This window comes from Pocillopora damicornis, chromosome 2 (genome assembly GCF_964200805.1).
Source record: "Pocillopora damicornis chromosome 2, jaPocDami1.2, whole genome shotgun sequence".
Classification (NCBI taxonomy): domain Eukaryota; kingdom Metazoa; phylum Cnidaria; class Anthozoa; order Scleractinia; family Pocilloporidae; genus Pocillopora; species Pocillopora damicornis.
Genome location: NC_142671.1, coordinates 14,556,984 through 14,582,311, shown reverse-complemented (window position 1 = coordinate 14,582,311; position 25,328 = coordinate 14,556,984). Strand labels below are relative to the sequence as shown.

General features: G+C 37.7%; 1 protein-coding gene across 9 annotated transcripts; it reads right to left on the bottom strand.

The window, feature by feature from the left end:
* Positions 1 to 304: 304 nt before the first annotated feature.
* Positions 305 to 23,666, bottom strand: LOC113672990 (uncharacterized). 9 transcript variants are annotated; one of them, XM_027189335.2, is made up of 20 exons: positions 23,119 to 23,666; positions 13,082 to 17,507; positions 9,367 to 9,450; positions 8,496 to 8,652; positions 7,878 to 7,963; positions 7,648 to 7,731; positions 7,027 to 7,120; positions 6,216 to 6,287; positions 5,684 to 5,748; positions 5,087 to 5,193; positions 4,741 to 4,801; positions 4,498 to 4,544; positions 4,029 to 4,133; positions 3,694 to 3,774; positions 3,339 to 3,431; positions 3,148 to 3,251; positions 2,899 to 3,017; positions 2,288 to 2,441; positions 1,694 to 1,794; positions 305 to 1,343 (listed from the first exon to the last, which is right to left on the bottom strand). In XM_027189335.2, exons 2-20 carry the CDS (start codon positions 17,441 to 17,443, stop codon positions 1,230 to 1,232), a joined length of 6,090 nt encoding a protein of 2,029 aa, XP_027045136.2. In that variant the 5' UTR covers positions 17,444 to 17,507; positions 23,119 to 23,666; the 3' UTR covers positions 305 to 1,229. The 9 variants fall into 9 exon arrangements, with proteins under 9 accessions (XP_027045136.2, XP_089052685.1, XP_089052686.1 ...); XM_089196559.1 differs by lacking the exons at positions 305 to 1,343; positions 1,694 to 1,794; positions 2,288 to 2,441; ... (7 more) ...; positions 5,087 to 5,193; positions 5,684 to 5,748 and adding an exon at positions 19,535 to 19,615 and having other exon boundaries at positions 6,179 to 6,287; positions 23,119 to 23,313; XM_089196560.1 differs by lacking the exons at positions 305 to 1,343; positions 1,694 to 1,794; positions 2,288 to 2,441; ... (8 more) ...; positions 5,684 to 5,748; positions 23,119 to 23,666 and adding exons at positions 19,535 to 19,615; positions 21,757 to 21,961 and having other exon boundaries at positions 6,179 to 6,287.
* Positions 23,667 to 25,328: the final 1,662 nt, after the last annotated feature.

Here is a 25,328-nt window from a genome sequence, read left to right as displayed (position 1 = left end):
GTGTCCCACTACTGTGGCCCCCGAGTTTAGATCGCAAAGTCGAAGTCCCGTGAGGGTGGATTTCTAAGTTAGAAATTGTACTTGTTCCGAGCGTCTTTTCTCGCCTTTTCTTACCTCCACAGGAAACGCTTCTCCTTATTGTATCTCAGCGAAGTAAGTGAACAAAAAGAAACTTCATGGATTCGCCACTGCTGAATTCTTTAACCCTGTCCACCCTAACCGAAGTAATGATATTTTCCATACTCTTCTCTATACATTTCATCATAGTACTGACAAGGAGAATTCGTTCAACAATCAAAGCTTATTAGGTTGTCAATCACTTCCTTTATTCTCATGACCTTAATTGAACGATTCAGCATCAATACCGTAAGGAGAAACTAGATGCTGGTCACTCTTAGGGTTAAAAGGATTAAAACGGTGAAGTATACAGTTCCATGTTAGCATATGAAATGCGTGATGAAGATGCTTGAATTACAGGACAAAGTTAACCTTGGTAAATTCAAAAATACTTTCCACCTGGCGGTTTACAAAGTAACATTTTGTTACATGCATAAATGGTAAGGTTATTATACGAATTGGTGTTTAACTGACCAAAGTTGTCAATTTTCCAAATGGCCTGTTGCTTACTTTTTACAAGACCTTGCGTTAACTAAGATAACCGATTAACATTCAGAATTGGTAAAATGAATACCTTGAAAAAATCACATCTAAAATTAATGACGATAACAAACTCTTCTTCGGTAAAAGAGTGCAAAAATCTTAAAACTGGTTTACATAAGTTATATGGTTTGTTCAGTTAAATGTTGTTTAACTATCCTATTAACAGGTTATTTATAAAATAGCACGTTTTTTCGTATATGCGTAATAAAATAGTCAGTTTGATTTTCTGAAACTTTTTTTGATCTAATATAAAAAACCACACACAGGTTTTATTAGGGGGGGGAAGGGGGGGGAAGGGAGAGGAGGGAGGGAGGGAGGGGGTATCATTTAACCAAAAAAGAATAAATACCCCAAGGATCGCAAGAATCCAAAGCGACTAGCGACTACTGTCTTGGACAACTTACGTATCCCAAGTTGTCTGTGTACGCTTGGTAGTTAAAAGCAATTCTGAGAAACTTGTTGGCCAAAGGGAAATGTTCAAGTCTTATGACAAAGGTGTCGTCGGTTTGATACAAAAGGGACCAAAGCGATAACGTCGTAAGTAAACAATGCATGGAATTTCTTTTGTCTCAAATGCTAGTTTCCATATAGCTGTCAGATTCTGAATAAGAAGATTCTCTATCGTTATCTTCTCCGTGACTACCTCTCCGTTCAGCGGTTCTTCGCTTTGTTTTAAGTTCTCCCTGCAAGAAACAGGGAAAGAGTGTTTTTAATTGTCATCTTAGCTACCATTATTTTCATCAGTTAAAGGCGGTAATCTGCAAGAAATTTTACTTAGCGTCTTAACAAGCTTACACATATAATCCGCGATTAAAGGCTTAAATGAAAGACAGATAGCCATGTGGACCTGCAAGCTTTTAAAATGATGGATGTTGCGGCTAAAAGAGCTTTTTTAACTTAAGTAATAATGTTTTAAAATGTTGCTTCTGCAGCTGTGATGTTTTGAATTTTAAACATTGCCGTGCTGTGATTTGCAGTGCATTTGATGGGTAGCCGTGAAATTGCGAGCTCTTAAATATGAACACGACGTTACCTTCGGAATTTTTTCCTGAACAACAGTGCGAACCCTTTTTGACACACTGGAATGGGCGCGAAGAATTTTCTCATTGTCTTCGATGCACTCAGCAAAAGTAACTGAGAAATTAAAATAATCCAGTTACTTAAAATCGAGCCCGTACTTTCTCTGGAAAGTTCAACCTGTCTAATGACGAAAATTAGATTTAATACTCGGATAAAGAGGAAGCTCTCTGTTCCGTTTACTTTGCTTCTTGATCCTGTTTTTCTCTACTTTCTGTTCTTTTTTTTTCATTAGCTCAGTTTTGTTTTGTCTACTTGCTATTTTGCCCTTTTGGCATGTTTACAAGCTCTTCGAAACGATAAGCCTCGACAAATACTCGGAGATAATTTTTTTACCACATTAAAAAGCGGGCACTTATTTAAAGGTTATGGAGGGGTACGATTACTTAAGACGTCCGGTTGCGATGTTGCCGAGAAAAAAACCAGTCTGAGCTATTAAAGTCACTCTGTCCTTCATCAAAATCTTAGATCGCAAACAACAAACATAACCGACAGCGTCGAACAAAGAGGAAACTATGTGCCTCAAAAACGTTAAAAACGTTAGCCTCACCATTATCTGAACCAAGTTGGTTCCTATTGAGGACCACATCTACTTGGCGTAGTTTACGAAGCGTGTGAAAGACCCTGCTATGGTCCTTATTCCATGGGTACCTAAGAACCACCCACTTCGTTGGGTCCTCCCAACTGACACATCTATCAAAGATCTGTCAATCAAGGCAAAATATTTAAGTATCATCTCGTATTTAAGGTTGTGGTTACTCATGTTACTGAGTACACTAGTAATGAGGTTTAATCGCTTGTCTCAGGATAGCCACTTCTTCAGGCGATGGGGTGGACTCTGCGTGCAACCTGTAAAGGCTCATGCTCCGCTTTGAGTGGATGGTTTTCAGTTGTTTTGATTGATTCATTTCGAAAATTTCTCAGCGATCCGTTGTTATAAGGCTTTCCTGATCATGGGCATCCATGTTTGTGGAATTTCTTTACAATAAAATTTCTAACCCCTGTCATAATTTATTGGGAACTTAATGTAGTTATAATCTCAAACCCACACAAACGTCCCGGGAGAGATGGGAGCGTGCTACGCAACGAAACTCAAAGATGGCTGCTGAGTGACTAGAAATAACAACAAAAGTCGTACAGGAAAGAAACATCTTGAAATACCTTCCTTCCACTCCGAAGAGTCTGATGTAGATATGGGATCACATTATAGTTCCACACATTAACGAACCAACCCTCTGCAACTTTAAAGTCCATTGGACACGAGTAAAACAACGAGGGACCTGGAAAAAGAGATATCTTTAGGAAATTTATTCGGAACGAAAGACTCAAACCTGAGATTGCCTCCACACATACTCACGAAATATGCTGATTTACATAAGAAGAAATTCTTACAAAGTCAGGAGTAAATACCTAATGTAGCGTCGGAATCACAAAAGTCTTCCACAATTTCATTCAGATGGTACCACACTTTGGACAGCCAATCAAATAATTCTAACAGATCGTCACCTTCAACACTGACCAAAAAAAGAACATAACGGATCAGTACAAATTGTCAAGTGACTGTAGAGTTCGGCCAGAAAATAAGTGTAGGGGGCACTTACTTGGTTTCCAACTCACTCCAACTGAGTTTACGCCTCAAGAATCTGCTTAGAACACCGCTGTACTGTCTGTCGTTTACCGACACTCGTAGCCACCTGACATGAAGCAGTAGACACTTACAGGTCAGTTTACTAGAAAGAACGAAAACTGGACAGGGAAACAGTTGAGAACGACAGCCACTGACTGATAGAAAAACACTAGCAGACTGATAGACACTGACAGATAAAAAAACACTAGCAGACTGATAGACACTGACAGATAGACAAACACTAGCAGAATGTCAAAAAAATTTCCAGTCTTCCTCAATGGCAGCCAACTAACCAAATGGTTTCGTCAACCATACTCAGCTACACCCACCTAAAGTAATGACACAGACTCAGCTCTTTTGAAGAGAAAGGTCCTTTTCTGCTTTTGTCTCGAACACCAATTATGTAAGGACTGCAACGAACATGACATAATCATGATCACAAAATTATAAAGTGAAAATCACCACAACAAAACACGTCTCAACGATAGAAAGATCGATAGAAATTGGCGTCAAACAAATTGTCGGCGCAAGTCTTTTTTTTTTCGCTCATTTTGTTTGTTTTTTTTTTCAGTTCGCTCTTCGGACTCAGAGAGGGAAAAGGATTGATCATGGCAAACCATGACCAAGGGGCTTCTGGCAGTACATGTCCCATAATACTACTTACCAATTGCTGTTTTTCTCGAGCTGTGAGAAGTCCAAAATATCAGCCAGGGAAGCCAAGCAATTTAACTGATCCAGTATTATGACAGCTGGCTTGTCCACATTAGAACTGTTAAAAAGATAACAATTAAAGTTTTCCGTCAAGACGAGTGTCGAAACAGGAAATCCCTGCAATATCTCGCAAAAATTCCAAGTAAATGAAGTTTTTTCTTGTAATAGGAGTCTAACTTTATCGTCTTCAGAAACATCAAAAATTCATAAAAAGCAAGTTAGCTGAAACGAAATTGGGACGGTCCATGTAGCCTGCACTTTCAAAAATGACCACTGAATCGGAGCGCCCGTTAAGCTCACGGCGGTTAACTTTGTTAAATTGTTATTCAACTAAAGAAATCACCAGAGTAACGCCGACCATACACATAGACCCTCAGCTTACTGACTATTGATAAATTTGGATTACCAGGAACAGAACATACCCGGAGATGTCGACATCCATCAGAGGGGCAAGCCCTTGTTTTAATTCCTAGAAAGACACAGTAATAAGTTGAACGCTGGCTAGTAACATAAGTAAAATCATCTCCTCGCATTAAAATAGGTTAGATAAATCACTTAAAAAAAATTAAATGGAATGGCGGAATGAGAATAAAGAAAATTCAAGAATTCCAAGAAATCCAGAAAGAGGATAAAAAGAAAGAAAGAAAAAAATCAGGTCTGCTTACTTTTCGAGTTGTCTGGGTGACATTGAAGGTAACTACAGCGGGGGATGTCTTCCATCCAATCCTACATAAGGTGAATAAAGCCTTGTCAAAAACTCTCACGGAAATAAAATCAACCCCCTCCCCCCGTCATCACTCTCCGTGCACCCCCCCCCCCCTCTCCGTCATCACTCTCCATGCATCAACATGTACGAGTTCATCACTGCTTGTTCACTAGTCGAGTTAAAATGATTCATTCAGGCGAAAACAAATTCATGTTCTTCACATGATAGAGACCTCATACAAAAAAAAAATATTGTGTAAGCCAATAGATAACAGCGTTTGCAGGTTTTTAAGAAAATTCACTTGCCTTTGAACGACATGTTCAGCCAATTTGGAAGCCAAGTATGATTTTCCTAGCCCTTGTTGTCCACACAGGACTATACATCTGTGTTCCAGTAGCTGCTCTACATAATTCTGTGAAAATCAAAGAACTTTCCATCAAACAGAAGTTGCATATTGACACCACATAGTAAGATCACCATTACCCCTTAAATCTCAAAAGTGATCAAAATGTAACTTCTCCCTATAATATCCATACATCCTCCAGCCAACTGGTAATGAGAATACTACAACTTATTAAGTAAAAGTTGTTATCTTGATCTAACCCCAGCCTCTCAGCTAGCGGAGAGAATTACCAATCAGATCTTGGGAGTTAGCCCTTTACATCCTAACATCAGTATGCATATTCTCCATACTTTCTTTACTTATTTCTTAAGGTTCTGAAAAGGAGAATTTGTTAATCAATCAAGAGCTTCTTTAGTTGTTGATCATTTCCCTTATTCTCATGACCCTAATGTTTTATTCAGGAGTGATCTTGTAAGGAGAAATTAGATGCCAGTCACTCTTGGGGGTTAAAGAGTAAAATGAATTATAATGGTAACTGTGACAGCTCCCTAAATCTCACCTCCATGATCTCTTTCGGAAGCAGAGTGTCATAAACAAGAGAATCACAAGAGAACTGGCTTCCATCTGTAGGCAGAGCAGTGAATAACCAAGAGATTAGCAACAACTCAAGACTGAAATTAATATCAACAAAGAAGATTCTGTTTTTATATTCAGCAACTATTCAGAGACGTGGAGGTAAATAATGGCGGACATTTACATTGTCGAGAATATTCGCTTTCGTACACACCAAACAGACGCCAAAAAATTAGTTTATTTCTGTTAACAAACCAAAACATGGTAGGAAATTAACTCTTGACGCGCAATTTTATCTCTTAAGCTCCTCGAAAGTGAACATTACTCGCTAACCACTTCCGAACTAGCCAATCAGCGCGCAAGAAAAGCACTTTTTACCTATGCGGTACATACCGATCACTGATATCAAACGTTCCGTAGAGTTAAGAGTTTGAAAAAAAAAACCATGGATTTCCAGCAGGATCACAGGCAAAGAACCCACCTGTAAAATTAGGACAGGAAATAATACAACTACTTGCCTTTCAGCTGGATAACACATGGACTGCTTTTGTTCGACAACTCTACTCGAGGAGACCTTCTCCGCTGAGAACCTAAAAAAAAATCATATAATTTTCCTTAATCACTATAAAGAATTGACCGAACGGCCAATCGCGCACTCTTTTTGTCGTTGGTTGCTATTAACTATCACCATATGAACTGTGACGTCCCGAAAGAGCTTATATTGAAAATTTACACCTTACGCGATAGTGCGAGCGGCGCCGTAAAGAGACGTACGGCCCTGAGCGTGGCATGGCGAAAGGCAAGAAGCAAGAAAGAAGGAACAAACAGAGGCGGTCATATAAAATCATGCTTATTCACTAATACCCCTATCACACTTGCGAAACACGTTTAGTTAAATCAGGCTTAACGGAATAAAAATCAGCAACAGAAAACTGATAAACTAAATTTTCCTTAGCTGTCAAGGAGTCACTAGCTTGTCAGTATTTTTAAGTGCTAAATTAGAAGTCAACAAACATTACTTTAAACGGCTTCTAAGAAGAAAACAATTTTAAACCGTATTTAGCGAAACAGTTGTAAAACTAGTATAAGCTTTGATAGGAATAAGGTATAAGTTAAGTTGTCATGACCTCGAGCCCAGTATTTCCCTGTCCGGCCCCCCCTCCCAGGTAAACACACAGTAGCACTAAGAGAAACCTGGGACATCAGTTGTTGACTATCGGGAAAACTACTGTAGGAATTTGTGAGGCAGAAGAAGCAGAAGGAGTTGTTCACTGGCTGTAAGAATTTAGACAATAGTTGTTGAGAGAGTTGAGAGAGTTGTTATGATACCTGGACTCCAGACAACAACCCCTGTTTGAACACCTTGGATGCTGTGGGCTCCGAGACACAAGTAGTCCTCTGGGTCGATTTTCTTCATGTGATCCTGCAAGCAAAGAGATACTCATTATATTCGTATCTAACAACATAAATTGCATATTAGATTGTCACATTAGCGAAACTAGTTGGATACACGGAGCATAAAAACTAGTTACTACAGTGACTCGATAAGCAAATGTATCACTACCTCACTGAGGTGTGATCAGTGACGTTGACACCTTCAAATGGCACTTCGATGTATTTTCCTTGTTTTCTGTTTCCTTTTTTCTAGAGATAAATTTGCTTCAACGCTCTTTTTCTATCTTTATCAAATGAAAAGGAAGTTAAACCTAGTGGAGCGACAAACATCGAAATGACCCAGAAATAAAATTTCTTTGCGGCGAAGGTAGAAGAGGTTTGGGGAGAATACCAGTTGTCAGCTGAATTTGAAAATTGAATAAAAATGACCTGTGGAAGATAAGTATGAATTGATTCTAACTTCATATATATGATTACAAACTGAACAAAATTTGATCAGTACATGGCAAAATAGTTCCTGGCAGCTGTAGCCTAACTGTGCTCACTACCACTTACCACAAAGGTTTTCTTAGCAGCTTCCATCACTCCGTTCCAGTCTGCTCCGTTTACTGTCACAGTTCCCAAGTGGATGTCCTTTTTCTTTGTATGTAAAATAGAACATTATATCAAACGAAACTGAACCGAAAAAGAACTAGCCATGAACTATTTTGTTGCAAAAGAGAAAAATAAAAATTTTAAAAAATTCGTGGTTAGTTCATTGAGTATAACTGACAATAAATATGCACCTTGAAGGAAACATGACCAAGAGGGACAGCAGAAAATCCTCTGAGACACACATCTATTTCAACTGGTTCCTCGTCATCTGTATCAACTAGATAAAACATTTTGATCACAATTTTTGATCATAATTTTTATCAGCCTGTGTAAAGCCGCCCCCTTCCCTCAGAAAAAAAGGCATTGGTAAGGAGCCCCTTCATAATGTGTTCTTTTTTTTGGAAGGTAGGGCGAGGATGCACACAGTTTACATTACTGCCATTGTATCCTTCTACTTATAGAGTACCAACATATTTACTTTCAGTGTGTTTCCTGTTTCAGAGGTTACAGATGATTAAGCATTACACAGTTAACCGACTCAATAAGAAAATCAACTATAACAAACTACTGAACATTTTATAATGCTGGAAATTCAGTGGCTCATCGAAAAAACGTTATTCACAAATGACTTCAGGAGTTCATGGCCATGTAACTTGAGTTTCCCAAAAAGCATCTTTTTGAACATAACTTAAAGTAATCGTGGTTGTCTCTTAAAATTTCTAGAATCCTCTGAGCTGTGACTTAACCTATTTTTAATCTATCGGATTTTAAGATACATAACCGGCTAGAGCTCTTTGTGATCATTTTACCTTGCCTGGGTCTGTACAGTCGGCAGATGTTCTCCAGTCTCTCAGATGACTCAGTGCTGCTGTTCTCAGTCGCTTCTCCGGAAGTCTGTTGATTTGCCAAACTAACGACTTGTTCACGTAACATATCATTTTCATCATGAAGTAGTTTGAGCTCTCCCTGCAAATAAATGACAGAGGACAAAAAATTCTTGCAAGATCATGTACTCTTTACTATTTGCAATATTATTATTGTCAAGACTTTTGACACAAGACTAGTTGCAGAGACAGGGAACTGCAAACATTCTCTGACAAAGCAATCCTGCTAATACCATGCAAATGTTATGAACAGTGAAATCTTTGTTTCGTTCACTAAAAGAAGCTTATTATGAAATTGATATAAATTCAACTATGGACATCCATGAAGCGGATCGTCTTCGGAGCTAATACTAAGTAAACTGTCATTTAGAAATGTTAGTTCTTGCAGAGGGAGAAAACCCAGTAAAGGCAAGGAAAAAACCTTCGAGAAAAGGAAGATAACCAACAACAAAATAAACCTACAAGTGATATCAGGATCGGAAATAAAATCTAGAGCACAGTAGAGGGACACTGCACTATTTACAACAAGTCACGTATAAAATAAAATTTCCTTGACTTATTCATACAAAAATGTGACATACAGCCAACTCAAACACGCACACCTGTTTGAGATTATCGCCTATTTATTTTAATAACTCTCATCTCTCTTAGAAAGTGCCGCTATGGGAATTTTTAATTAGTACAAGGAAAGAAAATTAATTAACAGAATAACGCTTTCCCAGCCGAATTAGAAAACAGAACAGTGTACAGGTCATGATCAAAATTTCAAGTAATACATTCAAGTGTCCTGACCAACCTTGATTTCGCTGATTATTCCTTGCAGTTCATCAGCCTGATGTAGGGCGACATAGGCTTCCATGCTTAGACCTCCAGACAGAGCCTACAAAAAGAACACAGATGATAACAAATGAACACGCCATTTAGCATGTGATGATCCTTCGACCCGTGAAGCTTACAATTTACAATCCAACAAGCATAATCCACATTTAGAAACTAATTCAAGACTTAAAAATTTCATCAAGAACATTCGTTACAGAATGCATGGTGAGATCCAACGGTCATGCCAAGAATTAGTGTTGATTATCCACCAGCATGAGTTTAGACTGGCTATGGACCAAGTTAAGGCTTACTGCTTGTTAAAATTATGAAATTATGCTTTGGTCAGTTATCCATTTAGAATGCAGTTTGATCTTTCTAGTGTTCCGATCTAATTAGCAGTGTTACATTTGTTAAATTGAATTTAAATAATATTTCCTGCTCGGGCGTTTTCCCAAACCCCCAACTCTCCCTCCTGGCTACTTTTCAATTATTTGAAAATTAGTCAGGAGAATTTATTGTTACGTTAAGATACAAAATTACACCCACCACTTTCTGGATAAAGTGAGGGTCGATCACGTTACGAAGTTTGAGAAGTTGATGCAAACCCGTACTTACACAATAGCCTCACTAACTAGTACAAGAAACCCTCAAAAAATTTAATAACTACTAGAGTCAATGAGTTATTCTAGCATGAGGTCAAGCGTTGTCAACAAAGAATAACTGTTTCTCTGTGTGAAAACCAACACTCAAAGAAAGCACTGGGTATATACTGTATATTGCATAATGAATTCTGAGAATCAATCAACACAAATGAAACATCGTCAGTTCGCCAAGTAATTTTTTTTTTTTAATTGTCACATGAGGAGTATAATGTAGCCAAAATTGGATTTAGCTAAAAAAAAAAAAAAGTTAAGACATCCTTAAGCTCAACAGAGCTGCTAATAGACGCATAACTACTTAATCGTGTGCGACATAAAATCATTAGGTAAATACAAAGACGATTTGGCTGAAACTCTGGTTCTAATCTCATAATATTACCTTAGCTCCAAGTGAGAACTGCTTTCAGTGAATAAATTTCGCACAGTAAGATACAAGAACGATACCTTTGAGTAACAGATTTCTTTGCCTCTGGTAGTCTCTGAAAAGAGCTCACAGAGTGTCAAATACTCTGACTCCTTAACCCTTAATTAGCTACAAATTAAGGATAAAGTATCAGTACTGACAGAAATCACAAGGTCAGAGTGGATTAAATCTGGCCTATGCCAATTCTTTTATCTTTTAGAAGGCAACTCATGCAATCAAACAAATAGAAAGCCTGAGTCCATACTGCACATGAAGCCATCTAATCTGTTGAAAATTTGTTTTGGAAAGAAGTGACTTAACAAAGTTTGTCATTTTCTGATTTGAAATGACCTGTCAGCACCATCAAACTCTCCTATTCAACAATTTGCTTGAAATTCACCTAAACTTAATTCAACTCTCATCAGCAAAGTTTCACCATTGGATAAAAGAACGAAATGAAAACACTAAATCCAATTTGCCTAAGACATTTAACATCGCAAATTCATCAGTCATTATGTAATTAGGCAAAGGTCTTCCCAAGCAGAAAGCACTTGTATTTCATTTAAGTAACGAAACAAGATCAACACGTAAGGTCAAAATTGTCATGAGCAATAAATGGAAATCTGGGAATCAATTAGAACTACAGACCAGACTTCAAGCTGTGAAATTGTCTGGTTATCAATTCCCTGGTAAGTTAAATTTGCGTACGTCCTAATTCCGTATCAGAAGTTCTCTGAACGTTGTCTTACAAATTGTAAGTACGACCACTTAATGTGTTGTCAGCAATTCTTTATAAGATTAAACTGAAGCGTTATAGAAAGGCATACCCAACAGGCATACCTAACAGTTACTTCCTACTTTAACAACAAAAAACCTGATTCGGGACTGAAAGTTTGAGATGGACCAGAATAATTAATTAAATGAGGCTGTCGGAGGCTGAGTTTATAAAGCTTGAAAAACCATTCGTTTTTAGTACAGAAACAATCTCCCAAAGGGAAATGAAGAAATCCGAAGAAATCACGCGAACATACCTCATTTTGTTTAAGTGTAAATGAAAAGAAAAACGTTTAGATGTAAAAAGTTTGACAAACAAACAAAACAGTTCAAATTCAAGATACTTGTCTAGAAAGGATGACTTTCTTTAAAAAACATAGGATAAGGTCGAGCTTAAAATAACATAAAACAGGTTCCAAGCAATACCTGAATGTATTCGAAGCTGAGGGTCGGAATACACCAAACAGAAAATGTCCAGTTTCTAACCAGATATTTTACCTGCAGCTTCTCACTAGAATTAGAGACAGCTTCCTGAATATGACATTTTTCAGATGTTTCTGACATGCAGGTCCGATGTCGTTACCTGATTGACAAGTACTTGATATACCTTAATGAAAACTTGGAAACACAAGATCATATTGCAACAATCTGGTAGCTTTTAGAAAATGAAACTTTACAGATATTACAATTAAACAAGAAGCACAATTTAGACTTAGCCTTAAATACATTGAAATTACTAGTCAAAAATGCATCACAGAGGTAACTAATGTGTTCAGTTATTAATACGCTAAGTGGCTTGTTTTGCGTGACTGTAAAAATAAATCTGCTTATCAAATCCAAGATAAACTATCAAATTAAAATGGATATTTTAAGAACAGAAAAATAAGCACAAACCATCAAGGATTTTAAGGTTAATAAACACATCTATTTAGACTAGAGGCAGATTAAGTGACCAAAACAGAATTTATCCCTAGAATATCAATACAGTATCAAGCAGACAAGTGGTAAGAATAGAGAATTCTGGGATTATAAGTTGAGTTGATTTCAATGCCAAATTCTCCAAACTAAAATCACAACAATTGTATTGCAGAAAGTTGGGAGAATTACTAATAAGATCTTAAGAGTGAAAGGGTTAAACTAATTTTCCCGATGTAAATCTACCATCTATTGTGATTTACTCATGAAATGCAGGAATATTTAACATACACTGAAGGACAATAGACATCCTGAGTGTGTATCTATTTTCAAAGACAACAAAGTGTTTTTTTTTCCTACTGAGAAATCAAACCAGCCTTACAAAAAGCTGCAAGAATCTCTATCAGACCCTTGTTTAAAACCTGATCTCTAAATAAATAAAGCCTATTTAAGTAAAGTTACCACATCCTTAGAACCTTCACCAAAATGATTCATTTGAAAATAAAACCTAACTTGGCAAAACTTTCACTCATAGGTACAAATACATACTTCTTCTGAAACATACTACACGTGGTGATGCACAACTCAAGGTCTCAAATGCACCCTTAAACCCAGAAATGCCATACAGCTGTAAAACTTTGGTAGGAAATGTGGTCCCATCCCAAGCCACTCTCCTACAGATTTGGTTGCCATTAAAACACTTAAATAATGCTTGCACATTTCCTGATTAAGGATACTTGAACACAGTTTAATTGCTAAGCTAGACCACTAAATCACAATTATTTAACATAAAATAAATCTGGGTAGCTTTGATTACTGGTTCTCAGGTATGCATGGATAACCTGATATTACACAATGTAAGAAAAAAATTGAAAAATAATAAATAAACAAATAGATACATGTACACAGATAAAGAAAAAATAAAGTCTTGTTACCCTTACCTTGTTTTGGGAGCTTGGGGAAACACGCTTCTTAAACCTGTCAATTGCTTTATCCAGGATATCAGAGTCCACAAATTCCAAATTCAGAGATCTACGCACTTCTCCTAGGAGAGCATCTAGGTGAGTCTCATCCTTCTTGTCATCATTATCACTCACGGATAAAAGTTTGTCATTTGGACCACCAAGATTTAGATCAAGAGTCTCTAGATCAGTTCCCACCAATGATATCTCTGGGCAAGGTTCTGTGTCTACAAAGACCACTGTTTCTGTGCTGCCACCAAATTCTCCAAAGCGATCATCATCTGATGAATATGATGATGATGAAGCATCTCCTTGAGATTCCACATCACTAATGGCATGCTTGTCCTCCTTTGTGGAGGTGATCACTGGTTTTTCTGGTTGTGCATCATCTAGTTCATCGAAAATTATTTTACCAACCCCCTCCTCTTTTTGTACACGGTTTGGCAGAGGTTTTGGTGTACTTGTAATGTGCATTCCATGCTTTTTTCTGTAGTCAATGAACACGTCAATACCTTCAGGACTAGCTACTTCATGGCACAGTGTTGCTTGAGTTCTATTCTGGAAGCCCTCAGCTGGTGTAGTTAATTCTAAAATTCCTGAGTTTTCTCCATGGATACTAGCTGATTCTTTTAAATCATTGTCCCCACGTTCAGCCTCCTTAGCAGTAGCCGTGTCCTGCTTTGTATCTGGAGCTGAAAGACTTTGTTTTGCATCAAAGCCTTCATTATCAGCTTGATTTTTATCCTTATGTGAAAAAGCTCTGTCCTTCCGTGGCCTTTTCAGGCTGTGAGTGTTAGTCAACTTGCTTTGTGTTTCTATGCTATCTGTTGATTCACTACCCTCAAAAGAAACTCTCAAAACTTTTTCTTCCTTGCATTTCAGTTTCTTGAGTTTATCTTTCCTATTATCCTGACACTCCACCTCCTCTTCAAAAACCTGTGCTCTTAGTCTCCATTCTCTGAGGCTTTTATGGATATTTTCACTGCTTTCAGGACGCCTCAGAGTCTTTGCTTCTATCACATTGGTACGCCTCTCTCTAGCAGAATGGCCACGCCTCAAGCAGTCGTAGCTCTTAGAAGACCTCGGTGGAACATGACTAGGCTTTTTGAAGCCATTATTGTCATTCTGTTTGCCAGCGGGCCGACTTAAATGCTGCCAGCTGCTTGGTAGACTCTTTGGAGCTTTGTTGAGTCTTTCACATATATTGTCATTTTGAGGAGATGGGCAGCTATACCTCTGTACAGAAACAGGTCTGCGAGGTACTGTCTCCTTTGGGGTACCCACTTGCATACCAGCTAGGATCTGTAGAAGCTCTTCCACAGACACAGCCTTATCACTCTCCTGAGGTGGGGCTAGCATGTCTGTGTCATTGACATAAGCAGAAGATGATGCAACTGGCTGGAATTGGTCCAGCAATGACAAATTCTGTTCCTGTGACACTGATAGTGTGGGAGATGCTCTCTTTATTGTTGGTGTCTTGATCTGCAACTCTAGTTCTTGTAACAGCAAGGAAGGTAGCTCTTGTTGAAAGTTCACCAGAGAAGTTTGTGTTGCAACTGAAGGTGGTGGATTCAAAGCTTTGAACACAGCTGGAGGTGGTGTTTGAGTACCCCTATGTCTTCTGAAGAATTGTTCAGCTGTTTCATGCTCAGGAACGGTTTCATCAACACAAGTTGTGTTGTTTTTAGATAATCCAGTCTGAATCTCATGAGGTTCCTTGTCCTCTAAAGTTGACTTTGATGACTTCCTCTCAGTAATAGACATCACCACAGATTCAATTTCAGGATCAGGTGACACTGTCTGTGGAGACTGTAAGAGCTTTTTTATGCTCAGTGCTTCAGCTGAAATTAAGCTGTCTTTGTCTTCGCATCGAGTATAAAACTCACTGTAATCTGTATCATCAAACTCAAGTCCTGGTTCTCCACCATCCTTTGGTTCATTTTCACAAACTATTCCTTCAAGTTCTTCGTTCTGAAATTGCCCAGAGATAAATGCCCCATCTGATATTGGTGCTTGTGAAACTTCAGAAAACCTCTCGGAAAGAGTTTTTCTTCTAGACACCTCAGAATCTGATCTATGTCCATTTCGTGAAGACTGAGGGCCAAACAGAGCCTCCATTGCACTGACTTTACGTCGAGTCACTGCTTTGACCAAGCCATCATGAATAGTACCATTAGTGTGATGTTGGTAACCCTGTGTTGGGAAGTTTGGCAGCTTGAAGATTTTCTCAACTTCTGAATCACTTGAAGAGCTTGTGTAAGATGAAGCCCGTCGCAGGGTCTCTGGGTGTGACACCTGAGCAGGACTAACAGGTCGAAATAAAGGTGGCTGTTCATCAGTGGCAAACTCAATAGATTGTCTCTTCAGCGCATTAATAGGATCACGACTCCCTAAGGAATGTCTTGCTCTTCTTCGTTGTACCTTAGGGAAAGAGGAGCTTTCATTGTCTGTGAGACAAATGCTGGAATCAAGTGACATACTTTTGGGAATGTGGCCATTACGAAGACCATGTGGTTGATGCCTCAATGGCTGAAATAAAGGTTCAGAATGAACACTGCTGTCATCAGAGGTGTAACCTGAATACTCCAGGTTTGACGCACTTATTGTGCGGCGATCAGCCTCCCCAAATTTTCTGTGGGAAACTTTTCTTCCAGTTGAAGGGCTCTGCAATGGTTGCCGAACAGTACCAACAAATGGGGAGGAAAGACCACTCTCTGAACACCATGATGACCTTGTCAGTTTGGGTGCAGGAACTTGGTAAATTTTGCACACAAAAGGAGAGTCAACATCAACAGGACTTGGCTCACTAAATGACCACGATCTCCTTTTCAACTCAGAAGTAGTATCACCTTCTTTCCAGTTTGGGAAACCAGCAATTGACCCTGGGCGTCTTTGCGCTTTCTTCTGGTCACAAGACCTTGAACGAATCAACAATTCATGTTTGAGTTCATTCACACGTGGATTTTGTAGCTTTCCACCTGGGCCTGTTCCCAGTTGTTCAATCTGCACAAAATCATGCAAGGACCAAATATTGTCACTGAATTGAATATCATTGCCAGATACTGTGGTTCTTAAAAGATCACTTCCCCTTGCTGGAAATTTTAAACTTTCCATAACATTCCGTTCAGGTACTGAGGCTGCTGTTGTTGAGAAGGAATGGTCAATTTCATGAACAGCAACATTGTCACCATTATGATCTACATCAGGTACAAACTGTCCTTGAATGTCAACTTTTTCATCTTCACTGACACATTCAAGCCTTGTTTTTTCATTCTCAATGCTATTGTCATGGAATTTTTCATGGACAAAAGAAGAATTCACCGAAGACTGGAAAAAACTGCTCCCATCAATAGCAAATTCTTCTTCTTCAACTAGAGGCACAAACTGCTGTGGGGAATGTACAGCTCCCTGATGTACATTAAAAGATTCACAATCATCATTGTCACTTTCCAAGGAAAATGTCTCACTGTCTGCTAATGGGGCAATATTTTCATCTTGGTCTTGACAATTAAGAACTAGGTGTGAATCACTGCAACTTTCTGACGTAAAATCTTTGCTTCCAAGAGCACAAGGTGAGTCTTTGACATTTGTAGTCTGTACATTTTTAAAAACTGTGTTTTCAATTGCTCCATCCTTAGCAAATGCTTCAAAAAAGAGAACACGTGTTTCAACAGAGTTTCTCTTTGCACATTCCTGGCTCTCCTCATGCTCTCCATTGACAGCTTTGTACTCACTTTGACTTTCATTATAGGAGAAACGCTTGGTGACGTCTTTATTTTCAGTAAGAACTCTATCAATGTGATTAAAACTTGAAGGGGGGGCACTGCCACGTCTTATCTTAGGCTTGGGAGGAACAGGTGGTTTCCCTCTCAATTTAATGGCATCGTTTGTTGTCAATGTACCCTCTGGAGACTCACCATAGTAAAGGCAGTAAAAATCACTGGCTCGTCTGGTTTTCTCAAGAACATCAGAAACTCCATCCACACTATCTGTAACTACAGTTCCATTTTCCCCATTTGTGATTACCTCTCCATTCATGGCATTTTCCTTGCCAGCAACATGACTATTTGCACAATTTTCTTCAGTAGCAGTTGACGCAGAAGATGCCACCAATGTAGTACCAGTATCTGCTTGACTTTCTTTATTTGCTGCTTTACACTTTTTTGAAGCTTTTTCCTTCACTGGTGAGGAGCTTATGGACCCATGCGAGCTGTCACTACTGCCATTTCTTTCAATCTCATCATCCAGGAAACACCCAGAGTCTGTTTTACTTTTGCTATCAGGTGCACTTCTTCCACGATTAGGTCGGTGAACTACTCCTGTCTTTTCTTTGCCACTCATGTCAAAAACTTCGCCTCATTCCCATAATGGTGTCACAAAAGCTTGAGGTGTTTCAAGCCGAGACCTGAAATAAAGACGAGAAATTTCTGTTGGTGGAAATGCTACAGGATCATCAATGCTAGCTTGACATCAAAATGTGTTTAAATCTTGATCAGAAATGGCTTCAATAGTTTTGATAATGAAGTTTTTTAACCCAGCACCTGACCTTACATATTAATTTTCTTTCTACTGTCTGAGTTCTAATCCTGATCACAATTTAATCACTGTAAGTTTAATCACTTGTTAAAGATAGATAATGGGTTCAGTGATAAAAATCTCAGTAAGAAAAACCTGACTTCTAGCAAAGACACAGGGAGTGTGTTTTCAATGACAAACTTCACAAGGGTTACATCCAGCAGACAGACTTTGTGATATCAAGAAACAAATTACTCATGAGAGCCATTGAAATTTGAAGCATAACACTTACATGTAAGTTGTTATGAATCCACATTTAAGTGATAGTTTAAAAAAGGAAATTGTTAATCACTACCATCAGTAGAAAACCAAAACTTGTTTTCAACATGTGATAAGGATCCAACCAAAGTCATAATTGCTTTGAATGTTCTAGAACTTCTGAGAATTAGCTTACAAAACCACTAATATGAAGTGAATAGATTAACTTCAAGTCAACAGCATGTACAAAAAAGTTACCAAGTTTCATCTGGTGAAAATATATGTAGATGTGAGGAAATATTGAAGCCTCTCACAAAAATGTAATAGACAGTGTATTTGTCTATAAATAATGGGACAAAACATCCAACCAACAAATATGCTTAGTATTCAAACATGCTTTCCTTGTACAATTTGAAAAATGCCAAACACATGTCCTAAAATACACACTTGATCAAAATCCTTCATGGGAAACACAATAGAAAGTTGTGAAACACACAAAGATGACCAGTTTCACCACAGTTCTATAATCATGATCTCTACTGGGGCAGTGAAATTAATTACAGGCAAAACATTATCTCACAAGTTTAGATAATAATTGCAACTACTAGACCACATACAACAACAGGAGTTCTCTAAGTTTTTTCTTACCAAACAAAGCAAATAACTTCAAACCAAAGCTTACACAAAATCTGTCTTAGAAACCAAGTTGGGGGTAAAGCTCACTGTAACTGCAAACAAGTTTTGTCTGTCAACATTTGAAACTAAATACTGCCATAAATGCTTCATTAAACAAACAGCCACAGTCAACTAAAGGAATTCACAAAATGTCATTTACATAATAAAAATATAGTGTAATTGCTTCATTATATGCATGACATGAATACTCAATATCTTCATGTATAAATACAAATTTGAAACAAAATGAGTAAGTCTTTCAATTTGCACAAAGATAAAAAGGATATAAGTTACACTGTTACTGTACATGGAAAATTGGGTCCAAACAGAGATCATGGCCTTACACTGTTTATTGCAAAAGGATCATTAAGAAATTTACTGGACAAGAAATACACTAATTGATAAGGAGATGAGATACTAGTTTAGCATGAGTAGTTGACTTTGTTTTGGATATCAGACAACACACAAAGGTATAGTTAATAATTATACCAACAAATTACTGAATTTCAACTCAATAAATTGTAATAGACAAATGAATTTTTCGTATTACTGAAAAATTATTCTGATGTTCCACATTTCGACAAAATACATACTGTGCATACTGTAGCTCCAGTTACAGTGATCTCACTTAGTACCAATGTCTAAAGAAATCTGTAATATTTCAAGCATTCTTTGTTTTGTTCTTGACTGTCCCATAACAGCTCCTTTTCAACGTCAGTCTGTCATGATTTCTCGATGCAATAAAGTTGTACTTAACAGCTAGTGGACAATTTAAGACAATTTCCACTTCAAACCAAACATTAAAAGAACTTTAATTTAAATATACCCAATATGACCTGAAATGGACTGAAATGTTACCAATTTAACTGTGTTGAGCACAAAAATGGATTTCAAACAGAGCACTTCCTGAATATTGTCTGAAGTGATAACAAAACCCACAGACATACCAAAAATGCATAAAAATTATCACCCCATGGTACATACCATTTGATTATAGGGACATCCAATTAATTTAAACCATTTCCATAAATCAAGAGTAGAACACATACTTGAATCATCATCAAGCTGCAAAACATGATTATTATTGTTGTCATTTTTTCATTTTGTCACACAAATTCACTTACGTTCAGTCCTCTTGAACAGGCAATTTTACTACTAACAAGAATTCCTCTTGAGATTTCAAAGCAAAAAGTCATCACCAGCGATTTTTGAGAAGAAATTCTTGGATATAATCCGCTTCATCATGATAAATATACAATAATAAGATTTGAACCTGCAAGGTATGTAATATACAGCGAAGCCTTTTGTCACCTTAGAATCTTGATTCTCACAAAAATTTCCTCTCTGAAATCAGTTTATATACTGTAACTCCTTGTTTGTCCCTCTATGACCTTTAATTTGGGGTAAATTGCTATAATGTCACACCATTACATGGGCATTAAAAAAAGGTATCTCTGCAATCAATTGTAAGAAAGTGTCAGTGCTATTATTGAGCTTGTAAATAAAACCAATCCATAGGTACTATTAGGCATATAAATAAAGTTTTCTGTGATATATCCACAACTTTCCAACGGGGAAGTGTAAGAGTAATTTAACTTTGAGGAAGGGCATTTCCTCATACATATACATACCTGAAGAATGGCATCTCCATATTCTGAGACCAATTCAAGTTCTGCTGTTATGACCTCATTTGGACATGGTTTCAACAGGCACTCTTTTAAGTAAATGCTTTGACTAAATGGATTTACCAAGCAGCAAAGAATTTCTTCAATAAACTGACTGATTTAAGCTGGACGAATGAATTTTTCAAGAAGATTATTCAGTATTTTTAGATGTTACCTAAGTGTAAAGATTCAGAGGTTTCAGCAAAACAACCTTCTCTAAATCCAACCTATGTTTTGCAAGATTTGCGCCATTAGCAACTACAGTGCTCTATGTTTCATGTCTAGTTTTCTAGGAAAAAAGCATGGTAATGTTCCTAACCAGATTGGCACTTACAATGGATATACGTAAGCAAATACACAAGTTCAAGGTTATCAGACTGACTTATATTACTGTGCTGCTGGATCAAACCAGTAAGATTGTTTACAAATTAAATTACCAAAACCTAATGCATTTAGTTTGTGCAGATGACTTAAAACAAAGATTCTTCGGGATTTTGCTTAATTTGGTGGGAAGAAACATCTGTTTGCTCTTTGTTGTTTGCTCAACTTCCTGAACAAAATTAAAAACAGCTGCTAAGAATGAAAGAGTAAAGTTTGTGAAAAATGATATCATTTGCTTTCCATGTGTATAGTGACATGGCATGGTTTAAATTGGCAACAGACCTTTACCATATTAAACACATCTTAAAATACTTCACCAAGAAATCACAGTCTTAACAAGAAATACCATTAACATGGCTCTCAAAAGATTTGATCACTTTATTTACTCAGTTGCTTCAACAATATTTGCAAAATAAACTATGTCCTTTAAACATAAAAGATGGTTTATGAAAGAAGTTCAAAGCCTCTGAGCACTACCAGATACTGAAAGTCTAACAGGCACACTAACTACCACAAATTGTGTGCATATATCATCTTTATGTCTCTCATAGACATATTCATGAATATAAGTGCCCTCATTTTCTCATTGTCTACGTTCTCATAATCCCCTTGTATTTACATCTACATGTAAAGTCTTGCCTGTTTGCATTAACAAATGAGCAATGCATACTTTATATCCATGGATCCAGTAGACCCTAGCTACTTATCAATTTAGGAAGCATTTCTCACGGCAGACAACTCACCTAATATAAATCATAGAACAATTACCTCTTCTGTAAAAAAAATAATGAAATACTGCCCCAGCGGAAAATTTCCTGTATGAGCTAAATGTTTTGTAAAATTAGCGCCGAGCGGTTGTAGCCCTGTTTGCCTTATCCTATTACAGGGTGGATTAACTTCTGGAATAATTTCTTCATTCCTCTAGTAAGAGTGAAAAGAAGCAACATGTTCCTTCTTACTTATATGAATCGCATGACGCTGCTTTAACAATTCATACAGATGATATTTGTCATAAGAGTTGAACTTTTATCGACATGAGATAATTCTTAAAAGAGGTTTTCACGAATTGCCAACTAAATCAACTTAAAATAAGCATCGCGGAAAACACTCATGAAAACATTTACATAAAAAAGGAGAACAAGAAAAAATAACGAACTTTACCTCACAAGGTGTTTTTCCGTCGATCTATTCAAGTTTCTCAACGTGCGCAGTACTTTAGTATGCATCTCTGCATGACACCCTTGCTAACATCACAAAAGACAAAGTGCACCTTCTCAGAAGGTGGAATGATTTTGCAGCACTACTACAGTAAAATTTACATAAAAAACGCCAGCATATCAAATCTCTTCGTAAAGTAATCAAGCATAAAACCACAATGTTTAAAATCACATGATAACCTCGATATAATAGCCGAAAAATCTCGATTTTGACTCATAAACAAGGAAAGAAATCCGTTTTGATTCCAATGGCTTCGAACCGGCTAACATGAAGACTAGATTTGTTTACAACAGCGAACGTTGTGACATAAAAAAAAATGCGTAGTGTTATAAATATACAACGCATTGAGTATTTAATCGCAAGGTTTGGTTAACCAATGCTATTGGATCCTTCAACATTTGGTTTCCTTGATATACAGCTAAACGAGAAAGGAAATGTTAGAATCCCCGAATGGGCCATCTTCCGTTAGAAGGCGTGATTCCGACGTGATAACGAACTACTATCTGCAAACGTAATTAAGGCTTTGTCTGCACTTCACAAAGCTTTATACTCTGGAAATACATCAGTGAGAATTAAAGATCAAACCGGACGCTGAGAATCTTATAGAATTGCGTGATTCATTAATTAGTTGTGTCTAAGGCGGCTTACATCTGTATGGCTAATATAATTTTCTAAATTCAAACGAACGTTTGGGCAAACAATAGCACCACCTTCCGTTGAATACGACTGCAAAATTGAAATTTCCGCCTGCTTCAAAAACATCATAAGATTGTAATAAAAGAGTTTAATTTTTAAAACAGAGAAGAGAATATAAAGTGGAAAAAAATATGTGCATGATTGTTCTTATCGTTAGTTCAATCAGAGAGAAGGACCTGAAAGCGCCGACGAGTCTCTGCGGAGTCAATTTTCGCAGTAGCATTTCTAGCAAGCAAAGTTTAAAATAAGCTTAAAGATAAGCCTTCGGAAAAGCTTTGAATGAAGCACTAATGTGATACATTTTTTACTACACGGACACCCGAACGAATACTCAAACAATATAGTTCAATATAACCTGCCGGCTGTGTTTAGTTCCCTACGTAAAGTTGTGGTGGGGAGCCGCGGGCAAGGTAAGGAATATAAACTGAACTCTACGTTGTTAGACCGTTCCTTCGACCGCACTAGGTATCAAAACACCAAAATCACGTGTTAAGAGACGGAAGAATTCCACGCTTAAAGAGTCACACTAACGCTACGATCAAACTCACGCAGAATCCTGCCAAATTAAACACGACACCCGCAATAATAACCAAATGTTTTCCCACAAACCTTTCAGGCAGATCTTGTCAAGCGAGGCTTTATCCATTCTCTTTCCTTTCCAAAGCGTGCCTTAATTCCTGACCTTTAGTTACCTTCACACGTCTTGATAATAGTCTTTTGTTTCGGAGAAAATAACTCGAAATCACCGTTCCTGATCGCCACACTGCAGCACACAGGATGTGATAAGACGTACTTCAACTGCCAAAACTACTCCAACGGAAGAGCATTGTGGCTTCATGACGTCACAAGCCTCTTTGAAATGCATTTCCTTTACATCTTCCCGCCTCTCTTTGTATTCAAATAACTTTCTTCTGCGCTTCTTTACTATTCAAGGCATTGTTCGCTTGCAAAAGAAAGCCTCAAATTCTTTTGATTAATTAACTCTAAGTTCGTTTACTATTAGACACTTGTGCAACATAGTGGTGCTTTCCGTGAACAATTCACGGGATGGGCGTATGGAACGAGCGGAGTGTTATCGTTTCGTGTTTTTACAATTTCCTCTATTTTCACCGCTTTCAGTCTCTCCCAGATGAAGAGTTACGAAAAGCTGGTTATCTAAGTAAGTTTTGACGACTTTCACAGACCTAACTTAAGATAAGAACCCATATGTTCAGAGATGCCGAAAGCTAGTTACGAAAAAGCCCTTAAACTGACATCTCACTTAGCGACGCCGAAAGTATGTTACAAATAACGTTTTCGTGCACATTCCCAGTTAGCCTTTGCAGTTAAATTTCTTGGCTAAATTGCCATTACTTGATAATTTCCTTTATTTTTCTAATAAAGGATAAACATCTCATGGTCATAAAGCGATTATGCTGAACTTTATAATTCTCTTAGTCTTTCTTTATGGCTCTGAAACGAACTGATGAGTAAATCTCGATTAACATGAACTGCGGGTGTCAGGTATTTTTTTATCCTTCTCGAATTCTCTTTATTACATTTATCTACAAGGGAAGCGGCAGAAAACGATGAGGATCGTGATGTCCAAAAAGAAACTTCTGTAAATGTCAGGGTGGTCTCCTCGCAGGTGTCGACATAACAAATACGAAAAAAGCTGCTTACATACTTCCGCAAGATACTGACATACCCGACATCTAGTGTGCTGGCCTGGGGTCTGACAATCATCGCAGTCTCATCCTACATAACGACAGACAACAAAAGATCGTTGTGAATATGAAAGCGATCTTCGCAGTAATGAACACTACTTAAACAGTAGTGAAAAAAAATGAAACTCGTTTTCATTACTGCTCCAGCTAAAGAGTTTCATTACTGCGAAGATCGTTTTCATATTCATTTCGTAATCCACAGTTCACAAATATGATTTCCACATGTTCATAGTCACAAAAAAAGATCCTTGTGGATGTGAATAAACTGAAGGAGATCGAATTTAACCCATAAACTCCCAGTCGTGATTGACATGAACCTTCTCCCTGTAATATCCACACATTATTCAACAAATAGGTAATGAGAATACTCAAACTTATCTGGTAAAAGCTGCTATCTTGATCTAGCATCAGTTTCTCATAACTAAGTTGCAAGCAGATGTCTGGCAGTTAGAGGGGAGAATTAACGATCAGATCTTGGGAGTTGAAGGGTTAAAAAGCGCACTTTTATGAGCAAATTAGAATATGATGAATAAGGGACGGACGTGACGCAGAGAATAGTCGCCCGGAGCATGGTCGAAGAAATTATTCACCTCTTAATACTTAGTTAATTTGACTGGAGGTATTCGTTAGAATAAAACAGTTATAAAATCGAATGAGCGGACTCCTTCCCAGTACTTTTATTTGTCACGCAATACATCCGTTACAATGAACGGCTGCAAAGACGGACAATCCCCAAGGATCATGGATCCAGGTCTCTACGTCCAAGAGTGTGGCAAGGGCGGAAAATACCAGAGATTAAATTAAAAAAAGTTGCAAGTTTGATTCTATAATTCAAATGAATACACAGATATATTGAGCGGAAGCTGCGGAGCGAGATGAATATAGAAGAACAAAGTATTCATATCCTATAGGACTTTCTCTGGCCGTTACCGTAACAACAAATAGTTAACTTATTCGTTTCATGAGCAGAGTGTTTATCTCGATTATTCTGTGCATGATGTTCCTCATTTAAAGAACCCCTTCTCCTTAACAATCAAAACAATCAAAAGTTATTCACGCCCCCCCTTACGCTGTCACCCCTCCTCCCTGTTAGCTCCTCCCCCAATGTTGGAT